Source organism: Anopheles merus, chromosome 2L, assembly GCF_017562075.2.
Source record: "Anopheles merus strain MAF chromosome 2L, AmerM5.1, whole genome shotgun sequence".
Classification (NCBI taxonomy): Eukaryota; Metazoa; Arthropoda; class Insecta; order Diptera; family Culicidae; genus Anopheles; species Anopheles merus.
In genome coordinates this window covers 50,829,229-50,842,653 of record NC_054083.1, presented here as the reverse complement: position 1 = coordinate 50,842,653, position 13,425 = coordinate 50,829,229, and the positions used below count along the sequence as shown (strand labels likewise).

At 48.0% G+C, this 13,425-nt stretch overlaps 3 protein-coding genes and 1 non-coding gene across 4 annotated transcripts; 2 read left to right on the top strand and 2 right to left on the bottom strand.

Moving 5' to 3' along the window:
• Positions 1-1,659: 1,659 nt before the first annotated feature.
• Positions 1,660-3,586, bottom strand: LOC121593924 (retinaldehyde-binding protein 1-like). Its single transcript, XM_041916722.1, has 2 exons — positions 2,560-3,586; positions 1,660-2,487 (listed from the first exon to the last, which is right to left on the bottom strand). The coding sequence occupies exons 1-2, from the start codon at positions 3,370-3,372 to the stop codon at positions 2,227-2,229; spliced, it is 1,074 nt and encodes a 357-aa protein (XP_041772656.1). The 5' UTR covers positions 3,373-3,586; the 3' UTR covers positions 1,660-2,226.
• Positions 3,587-5,050: 1,464 nt separating this feature from the next.
• On the bottom strand, positions 5,051-9,772 carry LOC121594559 (alpha-tocopherol transfer protein-like). The gene is made up of 2 exons (XM_041917955.1): positions 7,083-9,772; positions 5,051-5,647 (listed from the first exon to the last, which is right to left on the bottom strand). The coding sequence occupies exons 1-2, from the start codon at positions 8,148-8,150 to the stop codon at positions 5,384-5,386; spliced, it is 1,332 nt and encodes a 443-aa protein (XP_041773889.1). The 5' UTR covers positions 8,151-9,772; the 3' UTR covers positions 5,051-5,383.
• A 231-nt stretch (positions 9,773-10,003) lies between these two features.
• On the top strand, positions 10,004-11,718 carry LOC121594560 (retinaldehyde-binding protein 1-like). Its single transcript, XM_041917957.1, has 2 exons — positions 10,004-10,838; positions 10,919-11,718. The coding sequence occupies exons 1-2, from the start codon at positions 10,119-10,121 to the stop codon at positions 11,192-11,194; spliced, it is 996 nt and encodes a 331-aa protein (XP_041773891.1). The 5' UTR covers positions 10,004-10,118; the 3' UTR covers positions 11,195-11,718.
• A 1,400-nt stretch (positions 11,719-13,118) lies between these two features.
• Positions 13,119-13,191, top strand: Trnav-uac. Its single transcript has one exon. It is a non-coding gene; the product is annotated as a tRNA-Val (tRNA).
• Positions 13,192-13,425: the final 234 nt, after the last annotated feature.

Here is a 13,425-nt window from a genome sequence, read left to right as displayed (position 1 = left end):
AATAGGCTGGCCAGGGCATCCCTCAGACAAACAAAAAAGCAGCAAAAATCACCACCTCAGCCCCGTAGTGTCGTAATATGCTGCTGCCAAGATTGATGCTCTTGCGGTGCTTTTGGGGGGTTTCAATTTTTTGGGGCCATAGTGCTTACCCAACTGACCAATTGAACTGCCATTGCACACCGTCCCTGCTCGGTGGTTCCTTTTGCGTTTTTAGGACCGCGATGCGATGCACGGATGGATAAATGAGATGAAAAGTGCTTCGGTTCCCACTCTCCGCAAGCCACCTAGCGGACTGGCGGATGCTGGGTGTGGCGTGAAAGGTGTGGCATTGCTTTGGTCAAGTGTCTGTAAGTCGAAGCGTTCGAACCTGGGTGCAATATTCAATGGCGTGACGGTGTTTACGGCACCGTCTTGAACATTGCACCGGTTGGTGGGAAGCGGGGCTGATATTGACGTGATAGTGCCATGCACACATGCACACGACCTTAACCTCCAGGATGGGATGCAGGCACGCATCCGTGTGTGCTACCGGATTGACGGTGAATAAACGTTGGCGAAGAAATAAAGTGTAAAATTAACGTTAAACCTGTTGCAATGTGATATGAGTCCTTACATGGTCATATCTACTTTAACGGATGATGCCGATTTTTGCAGAGAGATACAGTACATTGAATAATGGGCTGTGAAGGAAGATTGAGGAGAGCTGAAGATTACGATTTGCGTTGCTGTTATATTCAAAAGTTCAATCAACCATTTTGTTGCAATTTTCAGAATATTGATGAGATCTGGGATTCAACTCAGTTATTACGAATTGGTATGATACATGGATTTTTATATTTTTTTCAATTTTACTACAAGTCCCTGCTATATCAATTCTCTTTTTAGATTTGGCCCAAACGTAAAACCTATATCATAATAGTTCTTCCTGCAAGTGTTCTAATTGAGATTCTAACTAAAATAAAGATGCAAGTATCAAAGCTCTACGAGTACTTAAGACTGCAAGAAGGGATCAATCAAAGGGTCCATTCAATTCAGTAGTTCTCAAAGCTGTGGGTCATTTGCTTGGCTCTTTCTTACTGGAGAATGAACATTATGTGAAGGAAAATGGACTCTGCATCACCCATGTTAGACAAATCTACTAGGAATTTCCGATGGGCCATAGAGTTCAATTCTCATCATATAACGTTCACTTGAAGAAATAGCCAAAAAAGTGCCCCACAATTATAAGAACTTCTGACTATCTCTATACCTTGTAATGCTTTGTATAAACATACTTTCGGTTGTATATATTGTTCATAATAAAAACACCACATTTTTTGCAATGATCATCCAAAAATGCACATTGATGGACCCCTTGGATACCATAGCGGAAGCTTTTATTTGGCGAGAAAGACGGATAAAAGCTTCGATTCAACTGAGCTTCTCAAAGCTTTTTTTGAGAGCTTTTCTAATGAAATAAACAAACCTTTATTACATTCCGTAGATGAAAGAATTCACTCATAGATTAAAGACCTTCTAAGACATCATCATCAATCGTCATCATTCTTTGAGATTTTAGGCAACTGAAAATTATGGAAGTTTGAATGACATATTTATAAAGTTTGATATACTGTTTTGAAGATATTAATCACATTTCGAGAAGATCAATTACATTGTAAGTAAAATAATTCATTTTATTCTGGACCCATTCCAAAACCCTGCTTAAATGTAATACTGAAACTTATGCTGTTTGAAATGAATTTAGCTCCCTTTGACGTCACCGTTACAAGAAACCAGAATCGCACACATACACCCCAGAATCGATGAAAGCAATCACCAATAGCTGCGTTAGCAAGAACTTTTTTTTGTCCCATTCTAAAATGTTGTGATCGATGTTGATGAAGAATTTTAATAGAGTTTTAGAAAGGATGAGTGGTTGCTTTTTTTCGTAAACGCGCGCGCGCATATAGATACACCGTCCGTACGAAACCGTTTCTCACTTTGTCATTTAACATTTGCCAAATGCTACGTCATTTGGCGGACCGTGACTAAACAAAAATTCGACTGCAAATCAAAAACCAAAACAAAAAAAAAAGCTAAACAAACATGTCTCCTTCACGCTTCTTGGCTGCGAGATTGGTTTGTTTTTGCCTTCGAGTGCCTTATACCAAGCTTTGGAGATAAGATAACCTTGCAGCAGCAGCTTATCACATTGAGGTGGAGGAAGAAGACCCGCCAGGGGATGATTCAATCGATCGACAGCTTTCGGAAGCTCCCAACAGCACCATCGGCCACCACCTCGCCCACATCCTCGTGGACGGCCGCTTCCCGTGGATCCTTCAGATCGATCTCCATCTCGTCAAGCTCCAGCAGCGTAGTGCGCTTCGACCGAAGAAACTCTCTAAATCGTTCGTTCAGCACCTTCAGGGTGGCACCGTTGCCACCGTACTCCAGGGGCAGCAGCTCCGGGGACACCTGCGCCCGCAACTCTTCCACCGTGCTGTGACACTTTGTGAGAGAAGAAACGCTCATTAAAAACGCGTTGTCAACTTGTCACTCAGTTATTCAGGCAATAATTACATGAATGCGGGCACGAAGCTTCTCGCTCGCAAACGACAAACAGTACTTGCTGATTTGTGCTGCAAACGTGGGCACACTGACGAAATGGTTCTCCTTCAACCGCACCGGCACACAGTTGATTACGCTCCGCAAGTAGCCGGCCAGGTTGTCCAGCGTCCAGCACGTGACGTGTGCCATCGTCATGCCGCCATTGTCGAAGATGTGCGTAAAGCCGGCAATCTGGTTCGCTTCCTCGTCCAGCAACGCTTCCGCCACCAGCATGTTCAACCGTATCATCGTGTCCGAGTTGTACCGCTGGGCGTCAAAGTTCCTCACCACACCGAAGATCACAATCCGTCCACTCGCCGGATCACGTCCGATCGGCACCAAACAGCACGCATCCAGCACCGCCCCGAGATCCGCATCTTCCGGATCAAGCCGGGCGAACCAGCGTGGATACGTCTGGCGCATGGTCAGATACCGTTCCAGCATCTCGCAAGCCATCGGGACGGAGAACTTTTTCACGCGCAAAAATCGCAACAGAAACCGATCGTCCGTGCGGCACCGGTGGAGTCGCCCATTCTGCCGGATCCACTCACGCATCGCGGCCAGCGATTGGTCGCGCAGCTTGTCCTCTTCCCGCAGTTCCGTGGCCGCAATCTGGTCCAGCTGGCCGGACAGCCCATCGCACGGGAAGAACGTTTCAGCACGTTGGGCCATTTGCGCAAACCGACCTTTTCCGCACGGAACGGAACACACTACTGGGGAGCGCACGGTCCAGAGCCCCGAGAACCCGGCTTGCTGTGTTTGTGTCGGCGCTCTGTTTAATAACATACAACCCTTCCCCCTTCTCAACCTGGCTCCACCGCGGAAACGTCATTCGCGGACGATTACGATGGAGGCAGTGGGTATGTGTTTTTTTTTGTAATTTTTCGTTTGCCACCCCATGACGGGAGGTAGCCGTTGAAATGTGTACCTGTTGTTGCTGGAGTCGGTGATCGAGCGGAATTTTGAACCCACTTCCAGCCCGCTCACGGGGGTTCGCTGAAAGGGGTTTTGGGAGATACATTTAATTGACTGTGTCTGACTGACTGACGCACCCGCGACCCGTTCTCTCTCTCTCTCTCTCTCTCTCTCTCGTACCAAACCGGCAGCAAATATTCGCCCGCCCGCAAGTGACTGTCAATGATGAGCTTAGAGGGAAGGTGATGCGGTGTGCTCGGGTTGAAGCAACTGCTGCGTTTATAGTTTATTTGTTTACTTTGGGGCGAGGGTGATGGAAAGAGATGGAGACTTTCTGACACACACACACACACGAACAGGGACGTAAATATCACATCATTGTGAATGATTGCAGAAGAGCGCAATGGGAGAAGATAGATACTACGGCGTTGCTGGCGCGTGTTGAAGGGTTCGTATCTCAAATCTCGTGCCGTAATGAAGGTTGTGTTATGACGGTGTGCGTTATTACATTGTTAGAATTATATCACTGTAATGAGATGGTGGTGGGGACACCTATCTGATGGAAGAATGAGTGTGCGCATATCGGAAGGGTAGATCAATTATATGCGCCTCGCAAGATGCTGTTCGATTGTTGTCAAACGGAAACGAACTCTGTAAGGGCGTGACTCTGTAAAAGCGTTTAGTGTATAGGAAGGTAGAGCATACTTAAAATAAATAAATAGAGATCATCAGAACACAAAACGACCTTGAAAAGATAATGTATGTTTTCAAGTGAATTGAATAATGCCATCAGATTGCATACCTTTAGGCGTGTTTTACCTTCGTATTGCATACTTTGTAACAAGCGCACCTCAAAGGTAGGCAATGCGCATTTCAAACAATACCTCTTAATGTTTAACGACTTTTAGTTACTTTTAAGAGTAGTTTGAACCCAATCCGAGTTCGTCTGCATAATCGCTATAAACCTTTTACTCGGTATTTGTCAATTTATATCTGTTTTGCCTATACAGGCAAACTCCTCCAGGCAATTGATCGAGCATTGTCTCCTAGTCTAGTTCACGGAAAAACTCTTTATAGGTTTTAGGCATCGAACAGATTATACATGTTATCCGTTTACGCTAACACCAATTCCAGTCATGCAATCACAATTTGGAAACACTCCCGAAACACACGAAATAAACTCTCCTATTTCCTTCTCCCAAAAACGCATATACACAAAGCAAACGAGACACAGATGAATGTCATTCATCAAAGCAGGAATGTGTACGGGGTACACCGCGGTGGAGTAGACAATCCAACGACACCTCGAACACGGCGCATACAATGGCCGACGAATGTCAAAATTGGCCGTGGGGACAATCGACACCATCACGCGGTCTGCATGTCTGGAGAAACCGATCGTAAACAAAGACCGATTGATAGGTACTATTTGGAGGCTGTTAAATCATACCCGAACCCGTGTTTGAGAGGCGTTGCTGTGTGCCAGCTATGATTGATTGGAGAGCAGCTGCTGCTGCAGGCGACGAACGCACAGTTTTCAAACGGCTTTTTGGTTTTGAGTGTTTTATTATAATCATTTTATTCGTGAGCTCGTTACAGCGGCCCTTTTCTGCAGATATCTTAGTGCAGCTAACTTCTAATACCCTAAAGAGTGGAATAAACCCGACTCGGTATGTGGTAGACACCGTGCACAAAACGGATGGAAGGTGAGTTATGCTTTCCAAAACAGCTAATCACTAAACATAATACAATACAATACAACCCTATGAGCCTACCGATATGATACCGTCGCGATGGAGATGGGAAGTGGCGTGTGGAAGAGAGTTGGAACCGGAAATACACTTATAAATATAACGTAAATGTTGCGCACGCAACAGACACGCTAGTCGATGTCCAGCTTGCGGAAGCTGCCCACCATCCCCGCGTCGATACCGCCCGGCGCACAGCCGGTCTTGCTCCACACGGAGGAAAACTTGGCCACATCAATCTCCATCTGGTCGAGCAGCTGCAGCTCGTCGCGGCTTTCGCGGATGCGCTTACTGTACACGTGCGTGAGGGCTTTCGGTTCTTCGGTTTGATCGGTGTACTCCGTTGGTAGCAGCGTCTTGCCCAGGTAGCTTACCGCCTCATTAATGGTTTTGTGGAACTGTTGAGGGAAACAAGGGAAGAAAAAAAAACATGTTTGTTAGTCAATATCGCTGGCAAGGGTTTACGTCATTTTCAATTCAATGGACCAAGTTTAATAGGCTGCCTTTTCACCGCCAGACACATAAAAAAACCACCAAACACGTGTCTGATCGATGGGTGGGCGAATTAGCTGCCCAAAAAGTCAATGTTCCCGCGAACGTCACGGGATGTTTTAGCTTAAAACTGGTTTCTGCGTCTAGATCGTGTTCTTTACAGATCTCGCAACAAACATAATGCGCGAACGGCGATACCGGTCCTGGACGATCTTCATTGGTTGACTCCCGGTTTGGGTTGTTTTCGCGTGTGGATGATAACTTTTACGGCCAAGCTGAGGTGAGGTGATCTGCCTTCCCGAAACTAGCGTGTGGCATTGATTTACAAACTTAAACTGCTGATTATTATAGCTAATTCAGCCTCTGGGACTTCCTGGGACTAGGTTTAGGGACGTCATTGAGCGAAATACTTCAAAACAATATGCAACAACGCTCTTCCTAAATAGTTAAAATCAAAGGTTTCGTTAGTCATTTTTAAAGCTAACCTTTCATTTAACAGCAAACCAAAGCAAATGAAATTGCCACAAAAAAACCATCTCCTTCACGATGTTTTGCAGACGCTCTGCCAAGCTGTTATCAGTTTAGTCTCATTGGAAAACCCCTGCTAAAGTTGATTTGCAAAGGCACTCCAGACAGTTTTTTTTTTCGTCGGTACCGAATTTGGATTTCTCTGTGCATACATTATGTATATTAGTCACTGTGATTTAGAAATCGAACTGTCTTCTGGGAGCTTGGAGATGGTCCCCATAACCATCTATCTTTCTTTCTCTCTTTCAACGACACGCTGGCAAGCAATTTCGCCAATTTAGCAACATCCTCCAAGAGGTTTCTCTTTCTCCAAAAAAACATAAACTCGCATGATCGCATGATCGGATCTGCTCGATCGGATGGTTTGAAATGTCAGCGACTAGCCCGCCCCACACACACACACACACAAGACAATTTCCACCCAACAGGGCCGGACATTGCAACTTCTTGGAGGGCGTTGGTGGGGTTGAGAGAATTCCCAACTCAATCCACACCGCAAACCACACCAAAACTTTAGTTTTTTGGAGGCCTTTTGTCACGTTCCACGGAGTCAGCGGCGTTGCGTAAGCACCGTTTTCCGATTGCGCCAAACACTGTGGTGGCCTACAAATCTTCAAAGCGTCTCATTTCTTCTCACACTGTCCACACACACACACACATACCGGTGCCCAAAAGACCAACGCCGCGCATGAATTCACAAACGGTCACAACAAAACGCAGGCGCTCCAAATTCGGAAAGGTGTGAACCGCACTGCACTGGCTCTTTATCGCCACCCCAAGGTTCGTTTCCCATTGTCACCCGCTACTACTCACAAAGAACCGATGCTTCAGCTTGGGGCTGACGTAGGCAAACAGCAGATCCACGATGGACGCGGCCACCTTCGGCAGCCGGATGACGTGAATTTCCCGGCAGCGGATCGGCAGCAGGTGGTTGATGTACGGCCCAATGTTGCGCATCTCGCTCAGCCGGAACAGCGTGAAGTGTGCCATCGACGCTTCGTAACAGTCCACGATCAGTACCACGCCGGCCACCTGCACCATCTCGTCGCAGGACAGAATCTCCATGTTCATGTGCAGAAACCGTATTAGATCCTCCAGGACGTACTTGTCCACGCGGAAGTTGCGCGACTTGATCAGTATCACGATCTGGCCCTTGGCGTCGAACCCGAGCACGTGGAACACCTCCTCCTCGCCGAGCGCCACCATCGTCTTCTCGAACGGGTCCAGCCCCTGGAACCAGTGCGGGAACGTCTGGCGAAGTGCTAGGTATCGTTCCAGCATTTCGCACGCCTTCGGGATGGAGAACTTGCGCTGGCGCAGAAAGCGCAGCAGAAACACGGCATCCGTGCGGCAGCGGCGGATGTACGGATGCTTCGCTATCCACTGGCGCATCTGGTCGATGGCCTGCTTGCGGATGTGATCGTCCTCGCGCAGCTGGTCCGCCGCCAGCTTCCGGTACTGCTCGGGCAGGTTGCACCGATACTCGTCGAACTTTTCCGGACACTTCTCGACACCGTACGTGACCGTCATGATGCTGCTGCTGTGTTGTGTTGTTCCTGTTGTGTTCACGATCACCTCCAAACACCAACTGACACTGACGGTCGGTGCGCTCGGTCTGCGAAAGCTCACAGCCCAACCGTCGTCGGGGTGGAAGAATAACGCACTTTCCCTTTCCACCGCAGAGAGGCACGGCACGGCACGGCACGCGGCGTGGCCAGGTAGTCGCAGGTTGTGCTTGTCCGTCTTTCTTTGCCTTCTGTTTCGCGTTGGCTCGGGATCTATTGTCGAACCATCGAACTTCTTTGTCTTTCCATCGTTTCCATCACGTGGAGCAACTGGTTTACGGAACGCCGAGCGCCGGATGAGACGGTTCGTCTTCATGCGACATGCTTGGCGAGCGGGTCTTTGAAAATCGGGAGCAAAAGAGTCTGTCCGGGAGAGGTTGGGGTAGCTTAGTCAGTGTCCAAAAAGTTGGACACTCCGCACGATGCCATATGGTAAAACTACACCCCAATCAACGCTTGGCTAACACACTTTGCCGTTGGCGTAGCCTTGTGCCGAAATGCAAAATCCATCGAACTGGCGGTTTGGCAATCAACGGGGGTGCCACACTGTGTATTGGGATCAAAACGCGCAGATAGCAAACGCAAATGCGCGTTCCGCACGTTACGCCCGAACGAAGCGTTGGAAAGACCGTTTCGCAGCAGCACAAGTTCACCCTTTTTGGCCAAACCAGAAAGAAAAGGCCCGTTTGACCTTTGCATTGATTCCATTCCCATTGGCGCAGGGCCCCCGGGAAGCAGGCACGCGCGGTCAAGCTGGTTTCAAAGGATGCAGCAGCAACCAAATTCAAGGTCCTGTTTGGTGCCACTAAGCAAAGGTAAACCAGTATAGCAGCCTTTAAGACCCTGCAGCGGGACTTTCCGGGGTTTGGTTGTCACTAGCGCACTAGTCACCCAGCATTCCGACAAGCGTATGATCTCTTTTCGACAACATTAGCATCATAGACAAACGGCGTTTGTTTTCGTGGGACGAGGAGCTCGCGTTGTTGGATGTCCGTGTCCGGCTTAATGGATCTTTTAAACATGCAAACAAGACTGCGTTGTGTAGCTCCTCGCATGCCGAGAATATTGAAAACACACACACACACGCACACACCGATCACGATGGTAAAGGATAGCGAAACTATTAACGAGATGGTCAACCGTCCAGCGTCGTCACAGATAAGTGTGTGAAGGACAGAGAGTTCGGCTTCGCATCGGCAGAATAGGTCAGGGTCTTTCTTTTACGCCGCACTTCGCACAGGATATGGCCCGGGTTCGGTGGCAGGTTAAAGTGGTTGCACCGTAGGGTTTGGCCCTCTGTAACAGAAGATCGTACTGTCCTATGCTGCCGACACGTACACACACACACACACGCGTGAAGGTATTACATAAGCTCAATCTCATGACTGCGAAATCGATGGCTGTGTTAAGTTGACTGTTAAGACGCAGCTTTTCTGTATCGTCATCGCTTTGTGCAACCATTCAGACACACACAATCGGGGGCTTCTGTTTTCTGCTCTGGATCCGCAACTAGCTTGTAACGCAGGAGGAGTCACCGTCGTCTGCGTCTTTTAATTACGCTTTTTTTAGTGGATTTTAAGCCACAACGACCCGATCGTAATAGATACACACAACGCAAAGCACAATTTGCCTGTTGCGAGAGCAAACGTTGTCGATCGTTTTGGATCGTTAGATTAGGGTTTTGTTTGCGGTTCATGTTTGAGATGGGAAACTGTGTTGACGTGGAAAGCTGTAGAAAGCTTTAGGCAAACTATTTTGGTCGTAGTTGAACAGCCACAAAACACAAAACACCTTACACCGAAAGGGGCGATGGTGTCGTCACGCAACTTCCTTATATCACAACACCGATCCCCGCATGTCGTCGTACCCGTATCGATCGATCGCACACTAGAAAGCTGTTAACCCGGTAGCGGCATCTTGTTGACTGAAGTTCTCAGCGCACATTTCTGGAGCAAGCCCGATTTCACCCCGAGACCCGAGCCCCAAGATCCAACCAACACGCGCGCAAAACCAATCATTATCATATAATTGCAAATGAGCGTGTGAAACATGGACCTGCATTAGACAATTAGCGAAGGTGGCCCAGGTCAGCACAAAAAAAAACTGGGGCCAGAAAGATCGCACTAAGCTGCTCCCCGGCGGCTGGACGCGGCCACAGTTTGGCTCGAGCCACGGTTCTAGCAACACCAGCGATTAGAAGGAACCCTCACAGCATTCTGTGACAGTGTACGCAGCGCGCTCAAATTGTACCTCGAAAGGTGTTACTTCCCCCCGAAATCACATCATGCACTACGAAGACGTGATGGACAAACGTCCTCGAGCGTACGCACCGTATCGGACGACATTGGACGAGCGTGACTTGGTGCGGGCCGCGGAAGAGCTGCACGAAAACGAGGACACGCGCGAATCATCCCTTGCGCTGATGCGCGAGTTTATCGCGAAACATCCGCAAATCGTACGCTGCCGGACGGATCCGGTGTTTCTGTTGCGGTTTTTGCGGTACAGGAAGTTTAACGTCAACGATGCTTGCGCAACGCTGGAAGGCGGGTTGGCGTTTCTGATGCGCATGCGCACACTGTACGGTGCGGAGGTGAGCAGCTTCCATCCCAACGTGCAGCGTATGGTGGAGCTGGATGCGATCGTACCGCTTGGGCAGGACCGACAGCGACGTACGGTCATACTGGTGCGCGTGGGTGCAATGGATCCGAAGGAAACGACCGCACTGCTGCAGATGAGGCTCGGTGCACTCGTCATTAACACGTGCCTGGAGTACGAGCGGACACAGGTGCACGGGACGGTATGGGTGGTGGACTGTTCCGGCATGACGATGGCGCACGTCGGGATGTGGGGCCTGAGCGAGGTGAAGATGATGGCCGACTCCATCAACGAGGTCGTGACGATGTTCGTGAAGGAGGTGCACATGGTGAAGGTGCCGAGGATCACCTGGATGCTGCTGGACTTGCTGCTGCCCTTGTTGAGTCCGAAAATAAGGGATCGATTCAAGGTACACCATGTCGTTTCCATGTGAACTTGTGAACTCCATAAGCCACCTGTTTCTAACTATTCTTCTTCTACTCTTCGCAGTTCCATCGCACCGAACAAGAACTACTCAGTGCGATCGATCAAACGCTCCTCCCGACGACGTGCGGTGGGCAGCAAAGCTTGAAGCAAGCTACGGACAACTTTCGCAACATGTTCGAGAAGCAAACGAAATGGTTCAAGCTCGAGGAACAGTTCCTGATGGATCTTTCCATACCGGCGCCAGGTAGCTCGAGCTCATCAGCACGCACCGCCCAGCGGAACGAATTCCCCGGCGAGGAGTCGATGGTTGGAAGCTTCCGGAAGTTGACCGTCGATTGAGCTCGACCACCGCCGGAGGGTTCGGGTGTTCGGTCTTCCAATCCGGTTCCGTAGCATTCCGGAGAACCAGATGGTCGTCATTGGTGCACGGTACGGTGAAGAATCTACTACCAAAGAGTAAGTCAATTAGCAGCAACAGCAGCAGCAGCACGACCCTTAGAACCGGGCCGGTGTCATAACGTGGGCGTGCGCTCGGGACGGTCAGAGTTTACATCTTAGATAATTGCGATCGATATACCTGATCGCAGTAGTGTGAAGGTGTGTTTGCGTGCCGTTGCGTGCCGTATAAGTTGATAAGTTGCATTCTAGCGTTGTATTTTTGTTGTTCTGTTCACAAGGAAGTGGCAATTGTAACAATTTTTAGACAATAAGAAATGAACGTTCACACTTCAAATGTTGATGCACCTTAGCGCTAGGGCTTGTTAGATTGTAAGCATTGCTTTCCGCATGGTGATTGTAAACACTTTCTTCAATTAGCATCGATAACAGACAATAAACGATTAATTGCATTCCGATAGTGAATGGGACCTATTCGTAGGCAACAAAATGCCTGCAATCATTCAGCCTGTAATCGTGTGGTTGGGTGTAATTACCGTGCTCACAGTCTCACGACCGATCATCGATATGCATCGACAAGCGGTGAAGAAATGCAATCCGCGCGCATTCTCCTAATGGCTAGACCCACTAGACACTAGAATTAGCGTCCGAAGCGTGGACACGTCCCGTCGGTCAAACCCCCTCTTTGTTGCGTTACGCCTCTGTAAGTGACCTTGACTACAACAGTTTGTTGATGAAATTCCGTATCTCACTGACAAGCCGTTTGGACGGTCCGACGATGCTGGGGCAGGTGCAGCATTTCACCATCCGTAGCCGAGCGACTCTGACCTTCGAAACGTAACGCCCGAACCATAGCCTACCGCAAAACTGACATATTCCATCGCCATATCATCACCGTTCGCGATATCAATCATACGTAACTTAACGAAACAAGACTCTGCCTCTTCTAACACGCAGCAGTGATGACAACAATCGGTTTAAATAAAAAAAAAAGACTCGACTTGTGGCATCACCAACACCGCCGTCGGCTATTTCCGAGGGGAGGTAAGGGGGGAGCGAGGTTTAATTTATGAACTAGCGAAAAGCATACATTTTCCAACCGGCCATTTCGAAAAACCGAAACTACGCTTGAGTAAGCGGCAGCCAAAAATATCAACAACGGGGTGAAAAAAAAAAAAATCTCTCCTCAAACAAACAGACATTTTCGTCTCGGATATGGCAATCGTCTTGCGGGGTGCCCTCCCCTGTCTGACGGTAGCCCTTATGTCGTTAGGTTTGATCCGCCCGAAGGTCAGACGATCGTAGATAGAATGCACTTTTCCAATCAGTTTTCGGCGCGAGGGTGATAATCGAGTTTGGGTAAGTTTGAAGCGTTCCGAAACTCATTGGCTATGATTAAATCGTGTCACGATTCGGCCAGACAGTTGATTTGTTTCGTTGGTGTTGATTTAATCTTGCAACGGTGCGTGGTGAAGGGGTGAAAAGAAATAATATTTAACTAGTTTAACTATGCTGTACCAGAGAAGCAAACAAATGTATGCTCATAACGAATCTCATAATTTATAAAGTTAATTTTGATTGCTTTCCAAGTTATTAAACTAAAAATTGGTAAGAACATTGAAAAATAAAATTTATTGTGTTTCGTTTTCTTTATTTTTAAAGAGACTTTGAGCAAATTGGTCTCATTCGCCTCTTTAAAATTTATGGCTGAAATGTAAAGGTATTATCTTGAAAATAGCGTGAACATCATAACCACATCAAATGTGTTTCGTGTAACATCACCTTCATTATTCACTAGCAATACATCACTGCGCATGACCGAGCGTCTACGTTTATATAGGGCTTTGAGCGCCCCTTCACCATCGGCGGTTCCATAGTGTAGCGGTTATCACGTCTGCTTTACACGCAGAAGGTCTCCAGTTCGATCCTGGATGGAACCAAAGAAACTTTTTGCCACACTCCATCCACACGATTTTCGTTTTGCCCTATGTATTGTTACCACTTCTCTTCTTAGTGTCGTGAGATTTTATCGTTTTTCTTATGCAAATAACTATTATAAGGTTACTCCACACTTGACACACTCGATGACAAATGTGTTACGCACCCCGCATAGATAGAAAAACAATTTGTCAGCAAGGTAAACGTTTTGCACCGATCTGTCGGAGATTGGCGTG